The following is an 18353-nucleotide window of genomic DNA, read 5'->3' on the forward strand; positions in this document are numbered from 1 at the left end:
GAGTTTAGCTTGTTTCTTTGCAGAATGTCCTGATTTGAGACTTTGAGAATAAGTCTTCTATTTCTGGAGATTTGAAAGTTTTTCTCTTTTTGCATTTTCTTTTCCACTTTTCTATGAATAGAGGCATGAGCAGTATTCTTCTCAGTTTTCTCAGAATTTTGAGCAGGTTTTGAGACAGTAGGTTTAGAGACAGCAGGTTTAGAGACAGCAGATTCAGCTGCTTGAGCATATGTTTTCTTCTGATTCAAAGAAGGAGAAGAAGAAGAAGTAGAAAAGAAAGAAGAGCAAACTGAAGAGTCAGTGATTGTATTAGAAATTTTCAAAGTTTTTTGAACTGTGTTTGAAATTCCAAGTTTGAACTTGATCACTTCCTGTAGTTGTCTAGCCTGAGCATGAAGAATTAACAGAACTTCTTCATTCATCTCACTCAGACACTGCTTTCCAAGAATTTTACTTGCTTTTTCAAGTTCCTGTATTTCAAGAACTTGTTGTTTCTCTATCTCTTCTTTCTTTCTTCTCTTCAGAATTTCAATCTCAGGAATAGCATTTGAGAAAGCATCTTTTTCCACATCAACTGAGTGTACTTTTGAACTCATTGTTCTTACTCAATGAAAAGTTGGTCAGACTAATTCAATTGAGATATTTATTAAACTCTTTTGAATTGAAAAGTTGGTCAGACTGTTTCAATTAAGAGGTTTCTAAGTCTGTTTTCAATTGAAAAGTTGGTCAGACTATTTCAAAAGAAGAATCGCAGACTTTTGTGTATAAAACACCTGATTTTTTCCACACTAGTTCAGTAACTAGGTTAGATTTTTGAAGAGAATCTAATAAACTAAAATTGATTTTTAAGATAAATCAATAAAATCTTTACAATCTCTTTCTTGGGATACAGTGAGGAAAAGTATGATATCAATTGATAGTAAATCAGATGATATGACAGTTTTTGAGAGAAAAACTGACAAAAAATAAATCAATTTTTTGAAGAGAAATTGATTAAAACTATTCAATTTTATTCTAAATTATTCAATTCTTCTCACACAACAGGTGTGCAACTCAAATCAGTTAATAAAGAGTGTAAAAAAGAATTAAGTATTAATGAAAGCTCTTCAGCCACTGAAAAAGTAATTCTTACTTAAAAGAATATGAAATTATGACAGAAAACAACTCTGTTTTTAATTCTTTGTAAGAATATTGTGTAAAACCCAGAGAAAAACACCTTACTTTTTTAAGAGAAGTAAAAAACTATTTCTAAAATCTTTTTTTTGCATTAACTGCTGCAGAAGAATGAGATAGAAACTGCTAAGATATGCACTACTGTATACCCTCTATCAAGACTTTTCCTCTTCAGAGTCTTGATATTATAGAGAATATAAGTCTGTTTCTATATGATAATATAAATATTGCCAGCGGGATGTAGAGGAACTGGTTATTTATATCTCAAAATAGAAGACTTTGTCAATGATTATATCAATATAGAGTTAATTCTCAAATTCAATAGAAACCTAGTGTTGCTGTTCTCAATCCCTTGCAGAATCTATTGAATATTGAGGTATTAAAACTAGATTTAATATATCTCACTGTGCAGGGATCAAAGGCTCAGTCAGACCTTGGGATATACTGATTTTATAGTTGTCGTGTCTGCCGATTATGTATTGAGTACAGTTGCTGAGGTATCTTTTTGTACTTTTCTGTCGGGGATGGGCCAGGTTGAGAGGGGTGGTACGAGGGCGAGACTTGGCGTTGATGTTCAGATACACTGAAGACAGACCGCGGAGGTTGCACTTCAGAAGTGGCCGTTGGTTATGTGCTTGATATTATCGCCGAGGTATCTTTTTGTATTTTTCTGCCGGGGATGGGCCAGATTAGGAAGGGCGGTACAACGGTGGGACTTGGCGTTGGTGTTTTGGAACATCAAAGATGGACAGGGTTTTCGCGGAGGTCGCTCCTCAGATATCTCCACAACTACAGATCGGGGATCTTCCAAAATCGAGAAGATTGGTGCATATGGCTAGGTCTCTTCACCTTACAATTTGTATGGCACTTTGGCCCGGGGTTGTGGTGTGGTAGGGGAGAACGGGGGATACTCCCACACAGGAGTTTTGAACAACGTCCGGTTCACGTTTGGCTGGATAACTCCACCACCACACAGGGTATGCGGTCGGCGATGGGGTCAGAATGCTCGTATGATCGAGGGCTTTTCGATGGATCTATCGGCGGGTTCTTATTCGAAAAATCGAGCGAGTTCGTGGTGGAGCGGTCGGCTAGATGGACACAGAAGCTTCAACACAATATATTGATAATCATATAATTTAAAGATTGAAAGAGATCTGCTGAGTGAAGAATCTCTGATGCATAAGATTATCTGATAACTGATATTTGATATCACCTGCAAAAGTAAGAGTTCCCTTGCACTTCAGAGAATGATCTTGTTATATTTGAGTGTGAGAGCTGCAGAATGTGGAATACAATCTTATTCTCAGACTTGATTGATTTCAAAGGTTCAATCTGCAGATTCAATGGCATACATGTTATATGCAGTTGACTGATAGAAAGAAAATGATTCATACAATTCTACCAACTGATATGAGAAGGACATTCCACACCTCTGGTATAGAAGGGTTAAATCTGCTTATATATCAATAAGCAAAGAGAATGATTCACAAGACCTTATCTGAAAGCATTCTGTATATCATACAGAACCTGGAAGTGAAGGAAATCAAGATAAAAGATATGTGGGAGAATAAGTGTATGAAGAAGCTTCTGAAGAAGTATGAAAAGATCTTTCAAACAGATCTTTCACCAGAATTACTGCTGGAATGAGGATTTGTACATGAGATTGACACAGAGGATGCAAAACCAGTCAACCAGAATATGTACTCTCTGTCACAAATGCATCTTGAAGAACAGAAGTGTCAGATCACAGACCTTCTAGAATGTGATCTCATATGATTCTCATCAAGTGCGTGGGGCTTTCCAGTTCTATTTGTGAAAAAGGCAGGTGAAGAGTGATGAATATGTATTGATTATCAAGCACTCAACAAGCTTACAATCAAGAATGAATATTCACTATCATGAATTCAATAACAGTTGAATACAGTTGGAAACACCTGATATCTATTGAAGATCAATCTTCTCTCAGAATACTGGCAGATCTGTGTAGATGAACTGTCAGTTCTGCAAACTGTGTTTAATATGTAATAAGAAAAGTTTGAATTTCTAGTAATACTATTTGATCTGACAAATGCACTCATCATCTTTTAAATGATGATGAATACAATTCTTCATAAACAGAATGAAACCTCATGTCTTGTATATCTTGATGATATTCTAGTCTTTTCAAACTTATACAATGAATATCTGAAGCATCTCAATGAAGTGCTTACAACTCTGGCAGAGTATAAGCTCTACATCAAATCAACCAAGTGTGTGTTTGAAATGGAAGAGTTGAAGTTCATGAGATATGTAGTGAGTGATGACTGTATATATCTCATTTCAGAGAAATTGAATGTCATAGCAAATTGACCGCAGCTGAGAAATGTACATCATGTATAACAGTTTCTTGAGTTGATCTCATATTACTGCAGATTTATCAAGAATTTTGCATGAATATCTGCATCACTCTCAGATCTCTTAAGAGAAATGAATGTAAATCTGTGAAAGAAGAAGTTTCATTCAATTATCTGAAATGCCATATGTGAAGAGGCTTTTCTCACACTGAGGAAATGTGTAATAATATTCTCAGTGCTTATTCAACCAGATCATAATAAACCTTTCTACATTAAGACAGATGCATTCAAATGAGCTATCAGAGGCACTCTTCTACAGATGAGTAAGAATGACAAGCTGCATCTGATGATGTATGATGATAGAAAACTATCAGGCGCTGAGCTCAATTACTCAGTGTATGAAAAGGAATTGCTAGTGATCAAGCACATGCTGATGTTGTGAGATAGATATATTGATAACAGGCATATAACAATGATGATCATGGATCATAAAAGCCTCATCTATCTACAATCAATGATAGAACCTTTCAAACATTTAGCACATTGAATCTCAGAGTTCCAAGTGTACAATCTTTATATCAAATACTGAAAGAGATCAGACACAGTGGTGCTGAATGCAATCAGTTGCAGACCTGATTTCATGGGTGAGAGTCCTGCGAACCAGGCACAAGGAATGTTCATGTTAAACATGCTGAGGAAATGTAAGAAATCAGAATGAGTGGACATCATGATCTCTCACTTGAAGAATGACAAGATGTCGGATGACAAGTGTCTTGTGAAAGTAGTAGAAGAGATGCTTCTGAACTTCAAGCTGGGGAAATTGAGAAATGAAAATGATGTTGTGCTTTACCGCGATCTAGAATACACAGAAGCTCTCTATCTAGAACCTTCATTTAGATGTGACTTGATGACTTGCATGCACAAGGAATTCAGCCACTTAGAAAGCCCTGAACTCATGAGTGTACTCAAATCAAGAGCATACTGGCCAAGCATGGCTGAGGACATCCAGGTGTATACTCACAAGTGCCTGAATTGCCAGGTTGTGAAAGGATCTAAGAAAGAATTAGAATGTGAGAAAGTGTAACATCAGATAAAGTGTATGATATAACTGTTCAAATGATAAGAAGTGAATCTCATAGACATATTGCTGTGAATGTCAAATGAAAATTGATGAATAATCACTGCTATTAATTATGCTACTGACTGGCCAGTTGTAAAAGCAGTTTCAGAGATAACAGAGAAGATGATAGTGAAGTTTCTACATGATGAGATCTATATTAACTATGAAATGCCGTGCGAGATTCTAACTGATAATGATATGAACCTTGTGAGAGAAGTGATGAGGCATTTTGTGAGCCAGTTACAGACAAGACATTGTAGAACAATGTTATATCATTCACAGATAAATGAGAAGATGAAATGCTTGAATGAAATCTTGAACAATATGCTGATGAAATATCTAGTGAGTAAGTCTATAAGACTATGAGATGAATATCTCAGACAGATGCTATTGACTATGTGAATTCAACAGCATGCAGTCTCTAAGCATTCATCATTCTACCTGTTGTATGAATTGCATCTGTGCATTCTGAAGAATGCTTTGAAAAAGGTGAGAAAGAGAGCAGTTACAGATACAACAGTAACAGTTACAGATGCAACAGTCACAGATGTGAAATCAAGATTGAAAGAGATCAGTCATGCATGTGCAAAAGCTAACAAGTTACTTCTGAACTGAGTAATTCAATTGAAAAGAATACAAGACTCACTTATTAAGAAATTGAGTCTCAAGATAAGAATATGAGTTCTTGTATGCAATGAGAGTTCTGAGAAGTTTCAATCTAGATAATTTGAGCTATATAAGATACTTAAATCACATTCTCTGAGAATGTATGTATTAAAAGAATCAGAGGGACAGATCTTATGCAACTTAATCAATAATTTATAACTTATGAAAGTAAAGATGTAAGATCTGAGTGAATTATGATTATTCACAGCACTATCATCAGTGTTGAAAAAGAAGAGACTTATAATTGAAAAGTCTCATAAAGTAAGAGAAATCATAGACACTTATGAATCAGATAATCTCACTTATTTCAATCTTTTCATAATTATAAGAAAAGAATGAGAAGAAATGAAGAAATCAGATAAATATCACACTTCAATAAGTGATAAGACTGTAGCTGATTGTATGATAACACACTGCAGACAGTGAATGCAACATAGCAAAGAGCAGTCTTAAAGTGACAGACTTGTATATGAGTCAGATTGCAGAAGAAAAAGAAATTCAGAGTTAAATTTAACTGTTTATATCAGTTCAATTGCAGAGATTACAGAGAATGAACTATCTGAAACATCTACAGATGCATGAGACCAAGTCATCTCAATCTCTGAAGATACTCAGAGATCAGATGAGATTAGTTTCAATGAGCTGTTTACTGTAGTGATCTGAGCAGGTGAAGAGAGACAGTATAATGTATGAGACAGAATTATAAAAAGTTGAAAGCTGCTGAATCTAGTCACTGAATACTGTATTATATAGAGATTGTGTAAGAGTAGTGACTAGCAGATAGAGAAAAAGTGTAAGAAAAGAAATAATGAATTGATTATCAACTGTAAGAGTCAGCTGTAAAAGACAAATGTTATTATACATACTTTATTCATTTTTATACATCATACATTTAATCTATTTTCAACATCACATCATCTGAAAAATGTCAAAAACAAAGAAAATCTCAAAACTCGAGATCTGTAAGAGATTTGAGAGTTACAAGCTACTCTTATAACAATGCTGTGTATGTCTCTGATTTCTCTATTACTCTGTGTACAACATTAATGTCATTGATCACAAGATTGGCTGGAATGTCAATATAGAAATGCGCATGTGTATGTGTAGAGAAATTGAAGAAGAGCATGAGACCTGCAGGACTAGAAGTCAGAGCAGGGGAAACAGAGATGAAAGAAATAGAAGAAGAAGAAGATACAGAACTGAACAAATGACAGAAGTCATCTGAGACTGAATGCTTATAATCTGATATACACACAATCTTCTCTGCAGAGAAGAGAGAAGAAGTGATGAGAGAAGCTTGAGAGTGAAAGAGAGTAGTCTCAGCAGTATTATTATCTTTAATTAAAATGACCTCTGGCACTGAAGTAACTAAGAACTATTATTAGTGTACAAAACTGCAAAAACAGAGATAATAATTACTGAATGAACATCTACTGATCTTAGAATTGTATGCATAATTACAACACATATGAGGCTTCTCAGAAAGAGAGAGAGAGACACAGAGAAATACAGGAAGCAGAACACAGTATATGAACAGCTCATTTTCATAACAACATCTCAGACAAGGTGTACAAGCCTCATGTCTGCAGGTGTAAAAGAGTACAACATTTATATTTCTGTTTCTAAAAATATGAATATCTTTTATCTGCATTACAAAGTTGAATGACAGATATCAGAGAATAGGCTGATACAGATCTATCATTCTGAAAAAATTCATCAGAGTGAATATCTCTGTGATATTAAACTTTACAGTTGTAAAAAGTTTCTTGATATCTGTGAATATCATGACTTTGTGCACAGCAAAATTCATAATAATTTCTCCTAAGAACAGAAAAATCAGTGTCAGAAAGAAAAGATGAAAAAGAAAAAGACTTATAATCTTGATACTGTTGAGAGAGAAAGTGATTCTCTGATATAAATAAATGATTACTTTATCATGAATATTTAAAATGAATGTAATAATTGATATCTGTAACTGAGCTTCAGATAGTTGTATTATATACAGTCTTTGTGTAATAAATTATTCTAGAGATTGATAAGAAGAGTGAGAGTGTATGTGCTGAGAAACATGATTCACTGAGTCTATGCAATATCTTCTTGAAATGAGAAGAGCTGGTAAGAAAGGCAGAGATAGTAAAACCAGAAGTAGTGAGAGTAGAGGTCACAGGAACAGAGGTAGCAGGAGTGAGGGAACCAGACACAGGGACAAGTGTAGAAGATTGAGAGGGAGCAGTAGGAGAAGAAGTGACAGAAGAGGCAGGAGAGAACACTGAAGACTCAGTCACATATGACACAGACAATTTCTTCATTATCATGTTCTTCAAGTTCTCAATCAATGATTTAATACTGAGTTCACTATCATTAGCAGATGCAGATCTGTCAATGCATGAAGATTCTACATGAATAAAAACAAACATCAGCATCTGTGTTCACACAAAATTGTGTCAGAAAATATGATCAGAAACTCACTGAGAAGAAGAAATGATTAAGAGTGTATGAGAAGGTGAAGAAGATGTATTATCATTCATGATAATATGTCATTCTGGTGATTGTTAGAAGATAAATAAGTTCTGATCATGTTTCACAACATGTTACACTTACTGCTAATGAACTGCCTGATATGAATACTATGATAATACTTGTTGTGAGAACAGAGAACCATTGTCAGAAATGTGTATGATATAATAGATGAATAGATGAAAAGAGTTGAACAGAAGAAGGAGTAGAAATCTTGAATAAGATAGTGACATTCAATGATGATGATGATGAAGAAGATGATTGAAGAATGAGAAAAGTTAGTGAATGAGTGATGTAATATAGTGAAAGTTTCTTTGTGAGAGTGTATATAAGACACTAGCTGAATCAGAGATAGATCACACAATCATGAAATGCTAGTGGCGAGCTAATCCGCATGAAGCTAGGATGTATGACATGGTCATGTGAGTGTGACTGAATCTGGTGAGGAAGGATGTGGTTCAGAAGAATGTATGACTGTCAGATAATAATGCGGCTGCTTCCGAACTACTAGTGTACGCGTATGCTTCCAAACTACTAGCATACGCGTATGAATGAAAAGGGGGGCCCTAGCGGCCACTAATTAATTTAGTGTATGAGATTCAATATATAAGAAGCCGGCGTACGCCTGTAATCGTACGCTGGCTTAAGCAACCTTTGAATTACAAATTGCACTTCTTTAAGATATTTGTACAGAACATTCAATTTCTTTACAGACAAGTTGTAAAGAAGTCTGTATAATACTGTTATACTGTCTTTAAGACAAATCTTATATTATATCTTAATATCAGAAAACTTCACTACTTCTCTTTCTGAAAAGACATTCTTAAAATCTGTAAAGAGATGTTGTGTACATTTATCTTCAATAATGAATACTGCTGCTAATCTTGTAGTGAGAGTGATGACTTCTTCATTTATTTTCAAGTCTTAATCATCTGCTATGCAGTATATCAACTCAATTTTTTTCTCAAGATTCTTCTGATAAAACTCTTCAGATTCCTCTATTACTGTCTCTTTATCAGTGAGATAGTATTATTATATCTGAGTGACTCAGTCAATGAGAGAATTGTTTTCTCTCAATTATGAAAGATCTAGAATGATATTCTTATCTATGATATTAACTGTATAAAGAAGTAGACTGCTTTTCTTGAAGATTTCTTCTAAGTCTGTGATCACACACTTCACTTGAATTATGTTAAAATAATAATATTTTATTTTATCAGTAAATTTTACATGATCTGACAGATCTATCTTCTTTCAACTCTTCATTAAAGAAAAGAAATAGAATATGAAGTTAGTATCTGTTCTAAAGTTAAGTAGATATCTCATTAATATCTTCTTATTTAAGATATGTATTGTGATTATAACATGAACTCAGAGATGTGAGAATTATCAATTCTTCATTTCTTTCTCTTTATTATCTTCTGTGAATATGTTTGTCAGAAGAGAAGTTAACTTTGAGAAGATATCTTCTCAGTTTCTTTTCTTCTTCAGCTTCTTACAATCACTGATATAGTGTTCATCAGCTCTGCAGTTGAAATAGAGATCTTTATCAAATCTTTTTTAATATTTCTTTACAGTGAGTGAAGAATCAGAATACTTAGAATTCTTCTTTACTTTCTCTATACTGAAGTTATCATAGTGCTGTTTAGATTCTGTTATTAATTATTTAGAAGAGATCTTGTTAATCTTTTTCTTAAAGAATTGATTATTCAAATAGATTCAGAAAGTTAGATTGACAAGCTCAGTATAATTAATTAATGAACTCTGATATTGTAATATCATTGTTCACATCTTGTAAGTCAGCTTTGTGAGATAAAGCTGTGTTTTTAATTAATTCAAATCATCAGTCAATTTCTCTCAATATTCTTCAAATCTTGTGTTGAAATTGAAAGAATTCTCATTATCTTATTAATATAATGAGTTGAACTGCTGTACTGCTGTGAAGCTGTGATTATAATAATCTTTAATTTGATTCAGTAGAAAGTTCTTGAATTCTTCTTAAGTTATAGCAGTATTGATACACTCAAGCTCTCTCTTCTTAGTGACTCAAGTAGTTGCAGAGATATCTTCAAGAAGATTGACAGTGTATATTACTTATATCTTATGAGTATTATACTGACTCAGATTAAGACAGAATTTTCATTCAAGAGTATGAATAAAACTATGAAATTCAGATAAGATGTTTCTCTTATATCTTGAAGAATCTCTGATCTTAATCTCTCTATCTTTATAATAGATATAGATGTGTAGAAGCTGCAGCAGTGATAGAGTAATTGAAGAGCTTATATTAAAATATACAGTGAGTTCAGAAATCTCAGATTTCTGCTAAGATAGAGATATATACACTCTAGAGAATAATGTAGTGTTTTTCTCAGAGAATGAGATCAGATCAGTCTCAGCATAGATGTATAAGATTATATTAATCTATTAGAGCTTGACTGATTCAAACTTATAATCAGATTGAGTGATTTGAATTATAATATAATAGAACTGAAGTAATAACTAGTTAACAGTATTATATAAAGATAGTTGTTTAAGAAGCTGTATAAGTGAGCTTAACTATCTTACTTAAATAATGAGCTTATAGATTACAGAGTTATTATGAGAATATCACAGATATGATACTTAGTATACTAAGAAGATTATATAAGATATACAGTAACTCTTGTATATATTTCAGTAGAAGAAAAATGAATTACTGACTTCTTTAATGAGAAATTAGTATCTAGCTATTCTATATAGACAATGAGTAGATACTCTTCTCTTATTTCATGAGTGAGAATAGCTGAAGTGATATCTCAGCAGTATCTCATTATCAAGAAAGAGTAATCTGCTGACCTTGTATAAAAGCAGAGTTCTTATATTCATCAATCGGATCTTTCTATGATACATCTGAATGATGTCATAGAGTGATTGAAAACCGGTTCGGATGAGATGAAATCATCCGCATGGAAGCGATGGGCCGTGTGGAACCGCAACAGGGCCTTGGCGCGGCCGGGAGCGTGACATCCTTGCTACACTGTGGCCTATAATAAGCCGCCACCCGGGGCCTTCTTCATTCTCAAATCTTTCAAAAATGCAATAATAATTAATTACATGAATCAGACTCTGATTTACTCATTAGAAAAGGCGTCTGTACAGCAATAATTATAAAAATCAAGAAATACATGCAAAATTCATTGATCTGCTGTATCATTATTATCATTCATTTCTTCTTCTCAATTTTCTGAATGTCAACTCTCTTGATAAATTCTTCAAATGCAGGCTTCATCAGTGACTTAGTAAGTCTGTCAGCTATATTCACTGTAGAATCAACATATTTCATCATGATTTCCTCTTTTTCAATCAAATTACAGAGAATATGATATCTAATCTCAATGTGATATAATCTTCATGTTAAGAATTTCCTCTTTGCTAGATCAATTGCTCTCTTATTATCAACTTGTAGATGTGAGTATATTTTCACTTTTTCATCATTTATCAACTCAGTATTATATAATATATCATTCAATCAGATTATCTCATAAGCTGTCTTACTAGCTGTAATATATTCAGCTTCTGTAATTGATTTGACAATAGATGTCTGTCTCTGTAACTGCTATGAGATCAGTGATCTGTTAATCAATATAATATAGCTGATAGTTGATTTGTATTGAGAATTCACCCTCACTCAGTCTGAATTGTAGTATGTCACAGAACTCAGATCATCTTCTATCTTCTTCTTGTATAATATGTCATGGTTTTTCATCTTCTTAATATAACATAGAACATGCTTCAACACTGCTCAACATGCTTTGTATGAATGTGAGTTAAAATATGAGAAATAGTTGACTGTGAACATCAGGTCTGACTGGCTGCTTGAGATTAAATACTGCAATGATCTCAATTCTTGATGATATCTCATAGCTGTAAAGTTATCATTCAATTCATTATTCTCATCAGATGAAAATTTCAGTTATATACTCATTATTATAGAGATTTCTGCAGAATTCATCTTATTCATACTGAAATCTTCAAGAATCTTCTTAATATAACAGCTCTGTGTAATCACTAGATTGTTATTTCTCTGGCATTTGATCTTCATTCTCAGATAAGGTTTATTCTGTTTGACTTCTTTTATCTCAAATCTTTTTCTGATTTTCATTAAAATTCACTCAATTTCACTCTTTTCAGGTTCTGTGATTCAACAGTCATTGATATATAGTGTCAAGAATAACTTGTGAATTAAGTGATAAAGAAATTCACTGTTATAAGATAAGATCTTGAATTCTAGATTCATCAAGTATTCTGTTATAAGAAAATATCATATTCTTACTATCTATTTCATTCTATATAAGCTCTGATATATAAGCTCTATCAATTCATCATAACTGTACTTAATCTCTGTGAGTAGTTGTATAAATATCATCTTGTTCTGAAGCAATACTTTATTTAAAAATGTAGATACATAGTCAATTGATCTGACTTTTCAACCTCTTGCTGTTAATATAGTGAATAAGCTTCATAATGTAGGTTCAGACATCACTGCTGCATATGACTTATTATAATGAATATCTTATTATTATAGAAATTCTCTAATCACTTAATAAACTCTAAAGCAGATAATTTCACTCTTATTATTCAATTTCTGATTGTACACTTATTTATCTGTAAGAATGTTCATTTTCAGAGTCTTTTCAATGATAATATATGTCTTCTTCTGTTCAAAAGTTTTCACTTTCTTTCTCATTGTCTGATGTCAATGTTCTCAGTCATGACTTCTTTTAATCTCTGTCAGTGTGATCAGACAGTTATTAAGAACACTGAGTATAGAATCTTTATTATTTACAGAGTTATTTATATCATTATTAACAAGTTCTGTCTCATCATCTAGTAGATATGTTGATTTCAGTGCACTGTTCATATCATCATCAGTAAGCATCTTTAAAATATCAGGTTTATTCTTTGTGAGTCTTCTTAGAAGACAGTGTTATCATCTCTTTATAATGTCAAGAACATTCAATTTCTCTGACAGTTTGACTACTTCTCTAATAACATTCACTGATGCTTCTTCTGTTATCAATTCTTCATTAAAAATAATATCTCTTACAATCTCAAGCTTTCAGATTGCAGAGTCTCAGATATAATATTAATATAGTTCTTGATATTTAACTAATTATTATTACTTACTGTCAGTTCTATCTGCAAGCTTATTTGTAAGAATAAGTGCTCGCAGGCGATTATTCAGGTGTTTGCAGCTTGGCATGATATATACTGTTAACTACTAGAAGTGTTTGTGATAGAAAGATAAATGTAGAGATTAAATGTATAATAGCATTCAAGCTGAGTTATAAATAGTATTCATGAACTTCAGTCTATATAGTTGTGTGTAGTCAAGAGCCACTAGCTCTATTGATTACATGAGAGATAGAAATAGAGATAAAGAATCTGTAAGAAGTGAGATTTCTTACATACTCTTCTCTCTCTAAGACTTCATTCACAAAGCCTTTCACTGAGTAACTTCATAGTCAGCTCAGCACTGCAGTGATACTCACTAAAAACTCTTCACATCTATAAAAAATCTTAGTGAGAAAAAATCTCTTATTACTGTAAAGAGAAAAGAGTCTGTCACTCAGTTTCTTATTCTGTAAGATTCTTTATAATCTATAGATTCTTCTCTGACTATTATACAGATTCATCTCACATCTTTCATACAGAAGAGTTTTAGTTAACTCTCAATCATTTTCATAAGATTCTTATGTGATTATCACACAGATTCATCTCACAGATGAATTACTCTCTGTGAGATTATTCTCATCAAAGAGAAACATTCACAAGTTAATCTTTCATTTATTCTTGTAAATCATTGCTCTTTGACACTGTAGAATTGTAAGGAATTTTTCATTCTTTCACTGATTCTGTAGAATTGTAGAATCAAGATGTCTGCAGTCTGCAATCACTTTTTATAGTCATATAGAAAGATTCAGATCTGTGATTCATAATCACTTTTATTTACTAGAGTGATCTGACTGTTCTGTGAAATCACTCACAGTGTAAACAAATCTCTCTAGAGTAGTATAAATATCTCAGATCTGTTCATGAAATCTCATCTTCTTTTCTCTTTTTCTGTAACAGCTCTCATTCTCATAAACTATGAGTATCTTCATTCATTTACAAAGTGTTTTTACTCAGATGATAGAGAGAGAGTGTTTCTGACAATATCTGTATATTGATTCAAGAACTTCTCAAGAATAAAAATTTTTTAATTTCAATATCTTTGTAAATAATGTCTGACTGCTGTCAAGCTTCTCATGAGTGTCTCTGTGACTTCTCTGATTGCTTTTTACTGACTGGTGGAGCAGGGGCACTGCTGCTTATGATCATATCTTCATTTTCTTCAGCTCTGTCACTGCATCTGATCTTCAGGCCAGCAGCTCATCTCATTTCTTTTTCAGACCAGTCTCTGACTTCAAGCAGTGCAGTTCCTCTCTTTGCTGTAAGTCTTCTTATAAGTAATTTCTTACAGATTCTAGCTGACAGTTCTTACAAAGCTCTCAGTGTTGTCAGTGCCTTCTGTGATCTCACAGGCCTATGATCATCCTCTTTCTGCCTGCACAATCTCTGACCAGGTATATATGAATATGCCTAGGTTCTCTATCAATGATCCTCGCGCCGCGGTGCATTTCTGCAATCTCATTATCAATGAGAGATGAGTCTCTGAGTACTTATAAAATCTGAGTAATCAAGACAATACAAATGTCATGAATTTGTGATAGAAGTTAGCCTGAATAGATAAGCTTTCTCTTCACATCTTCATTGTTTTCAGGCTGAATACTTCAGTATAACTAAGAGAGCAGACACAGCTTTATAAGAGATATCTAATCACATATACAGATGATCAGTCTTCAAGACTCTGCTGCAACTGTGTATACTCTGATGTTCAGCTTCTCTGAAGTCTATGCATTTCTGACAGTCTTCACATTAAATGTAATAATTGTCTATATCACAGATATAATACTCTCTGCTTCTTTGAAGAGAAAAATTGATAGTTATGAGAGAGTTGAGTGTTATAAGTGTTGATGATGTGAGTGTGAGTTTTCTTTGTTTTTTCTTTATTAATCTCTAAATTGTATTTACAGCTCTGTTTATTTTCTTGTTCTTTAGCTTTAATGAGAATATATTTTCTTCTTCTCTTACATACATCACAGACTGTTTATCTCAGTAGAAACTCATTATCTTATAGACTAGAGTTTATAAATGATAATATTAATGTCTTTATTATAATCAGGTTCTTAGTGAAGATCACATTATTCTGACTTATCAGAATTTATAATATAAAAGTCATGTCTCAGCTTCTGCAGATATCTTATCTATTCAGATAATTCTTAAGTGAACTCATTCATCTTGTCAGAATACTCTTGTCACTGAATCTTGAATCAGAGCTTACAATCTTGCTTCTCTGAGTTAATAATCTCTTTGATCTGATATTCTCTTTCACTCTCTAGTGCTTTACAGACAGAGTGATGAGTCACAGAGTTCTCTTCTAAGAATTCCTTATATTCACAGAGTAAAGAGATATAAAAAACATTGTATATCTGCAACTCAGATGACAGTTTCAATCTGTAGAACTGTAAGTTAACTTTCTTCATAATCTTATAAGACTCTGTCTATAAGAGATTCAGCTTCTTACTAGATCTCTATATGATGATATTTTCTAGACTTAGTCAGACTCTATCATCTTTCTTGAAACTCTTTGCAATTAGACTGACCGTGTGACCGTGTCTGAGACCAGGACCAGATTTTTTGATAGTCTCATTACCAATTTGACTGATCCCATTACACGGTTTTAACATTATATAGTGGTCCCATACTGTCCCAGTGGGACTTACTGTCTACTCTTGTCACATTTTCCAAATGGGACCATGATTTCCACTTCTCATTTTAAATTATTTTTATTGCTTTAAATGACTTTAAATCTCATTTGAGTGTTACCAAAAAGCGTTACTTTTTAAAAAATTAAAAATAGTCTAAAAAAAACCTTAAAATGTCTAAAAATAGTAACTTTATGCCAAGAATGGAACTAAATGGGATCAAATGGGATCACTTTCTCATTTTTTTCAAGTCATGGTTCCATTTTAAGATCTGATATATAGTCACTTTACATGTTTTTTTGATAGCCAGTCCCAGCGGGATTCACGCCAAGAAATGTATGGGACCAGACCAAATGGGACTAAACGTGAAATTCATGGTCCCGGCGGCCAGTCTATTTGCAATATACTTGAAGTCATAGTATCTCTTCTGATACTCTTGAGCCTTTCTCAAGAATTTACAGGCTTTCTCTCAGATCTTCTGAATTCTCTCAGTCTGTTCATGAGTATCATCACACTCTATAGTGTACTCTCATGAGTTCATCAAGATCATCTGTGAATAAGTCTTAGTAAGCATCTCAAAGAGAGTTTTGTCTGTGCTGACATGTTTTAAGTTATTGTATATGAACTCTGTAAGTGATAATCAATGCACTCAGTCATTCTGATTATAATTGATAAAACATCACAGATACTGTTTTAATATACTTATCAGGTATTCTATCTGATCATCTGTCTGTTGATGAAAAGCTGTGCTTAGATCTCATGAGATCTTCAGTATAGTTATCAGATCAGATCAGAACTCTTCTGCAAAGATTAATTCTCTATCTGAGACAATGTTTGCAGACAACTCATGCAACTGAACTACATTATGAATAAAGATATAAGTCAAATTCTTTGACTTTAAGTTCTTGTAAGTGAGTATAAAGTGTGTTATCTTGATAAAGTAATTCACTATCATCAGCACACTGTCAAAGCAGGCATCATATATGTTCTTACTTTCAGAGAGACTCACAAGAGCATTCATTTCTAGCTGTTCTCAAGATTCTCATGAAATGAGTAGAGAAGTAAGTTCTTCATATAACCTGAATTATACTACTCATGAATTCTGATAAACAGTATAAGAATTCACTATCTTCTTCACAAGTTCTCATATCTTCAGTCAGAAGTATTTTCTTATGAGTAACTCATGAGTTCTAGTATCTGTAAAATAATCTGTTAGAGAAGAGTCATGATACCTTTTAATAAGTTCTACATGTAGAAACTCATTTATAGACATATAAATTCAGCTCTCTCTTTATAAGAGATTATTTAAGTCTCTTCAATTCTTTATTTCTGCAGGATTGATCTCTGCTGTGAGCAGTTTCTGAATATACTGAGTATATTCATTCTTCAGTTGCAGTTCAGACAATCTGAATAGAAGATCTTACAAAGACTTATACTCTGTTTCTTCTTACATCAGGTCTTTTACAGCACTTCTTAAAGTCTGCAAATTCTTCAGATTATAGATACTCTCTTCAAGAATTCTTACAGAGATCTTCAGAGTGTTGACTCTCAGTATTATAGAGAGTAGTTGTGCAGGCTTCTTTTCTCTCTCTTCTTTCTTCTCTTATGAGGGATTGAGAGACTCTTCAGTCAATCTCTTTATAACACTCAGTTTGAGCATTCTGTAAAGCTTTTCTGTCTTCTCTAGTCTCTCTGTATCTGTCATCCTGGTCTTCTTAACATAGTCTGGCCTGTAAGAGAGTCTGTCTGCTGAGTTCTTAGTTTTCTTAATATATTCTATCTTGAATCAGAACTCACTCAGTCTCTGAGCTTAGCAAACCTGTTACTGTAAGAGTTTCTTAATTGAAGTAAACTGTTGCAAGCTGTTATAATCAGTTCTAACAGTAATCACTGTTGCAAGGCTCTTGAAGTAGTGATATCAGTGACAGAAGAATTTCACTATTATAAGAAGCTTCTGATTATAAATACTATAGTTGATCTCTGTGAGTTGCATCTTCTATAAGAAAAAGGCCACTGAAACTCAGTTCTCATTTAACTGTAGTTATGAGACTATTTCTGAAATTACAAAGAAGAAGATATCTGTCTTCAATCTGATTAAGAGCAAGAGATCAAAGTGAAACAGCATCACTGTGTCTGTGAATATCTGTTTTAATCTTGTAAAGACTCTATAAGCTTCTGAGATAAGAAAGTTCTCACAGTTCTCTCTTCTTAACAATCTTTTCATTCTTCATTTATAGAATGACTTCTTCTTATTTTCATTCTTCAGTATGTCTGTAAGAGTCAAGAAGATTCTTGTGAATGCAAAGATAAACTATCTATAGAAATTCACAAAGCTCAGAAAGATCTGAATCTCATGAATACTAGTTAACTCTGATTATAATAGAATAGTCTCAACTCATGAAGATTTCATCTGAATATCATTCACAGTGATTATATATTCTAGGAAATTAATTCAGTGAGTACTGAAGTTGTACTTTATAAGCTTAATATATAGTTCTGTCTCATCTAAGGCCTTCAACATGCTTCACACATGCTCAGTATATTCTTCCTTCTTCATAAAGTACATCACCACATTATTCAGATATATTATCATGAAGACATTCAGATATGTATGAAGTATTTTATTAATAAAAGACTGGAATACTGTGAGAATATTAGTCAGATCAAAAGATATCACTAGATATTTAAACAATT

At 33.0% G+C, this 18353-nt stretch overlaps 1 protein-coding gene across 1 annotated transcript; it reads left to right on the top strand.

Moving 5' to 3' along the window:
- Window positions 1-1852: 1852 nt before the first annotated feature.
- BDCG_16788 (uncharacterized protein) lies at window positions 1853-2308 on the top strand (the record flags this gene model as incomplete). The annotated part of the gene is made up of 1 exon (XM_045425986.1): window positions 1853-2308. The coding sequence occupies one exon, from the start codon at window positions 1853-1855 to the stop codon at window positions 2306-2308; it is 456 nt and encodes a 151-aa protein (XP_045280640.1).
- Window positions 2309-18353: the final 16045 nt, after the last annotated feature.

Source organism: Blastomyces dermatitidis (assembly GCF_000003525.1).
Source record: "Blastomyces dermatitidis ER-3 genomic scaffold supercont1.3, whole genome shotgun sequence".
NCBI classification, from domain to species: Eukaryota; Fungi; Ascomycota; class Eurotiomycetes; order Onygenales; family Ajellomycetaceae; genus Blastomyces; species Blastomyces dermatitidis.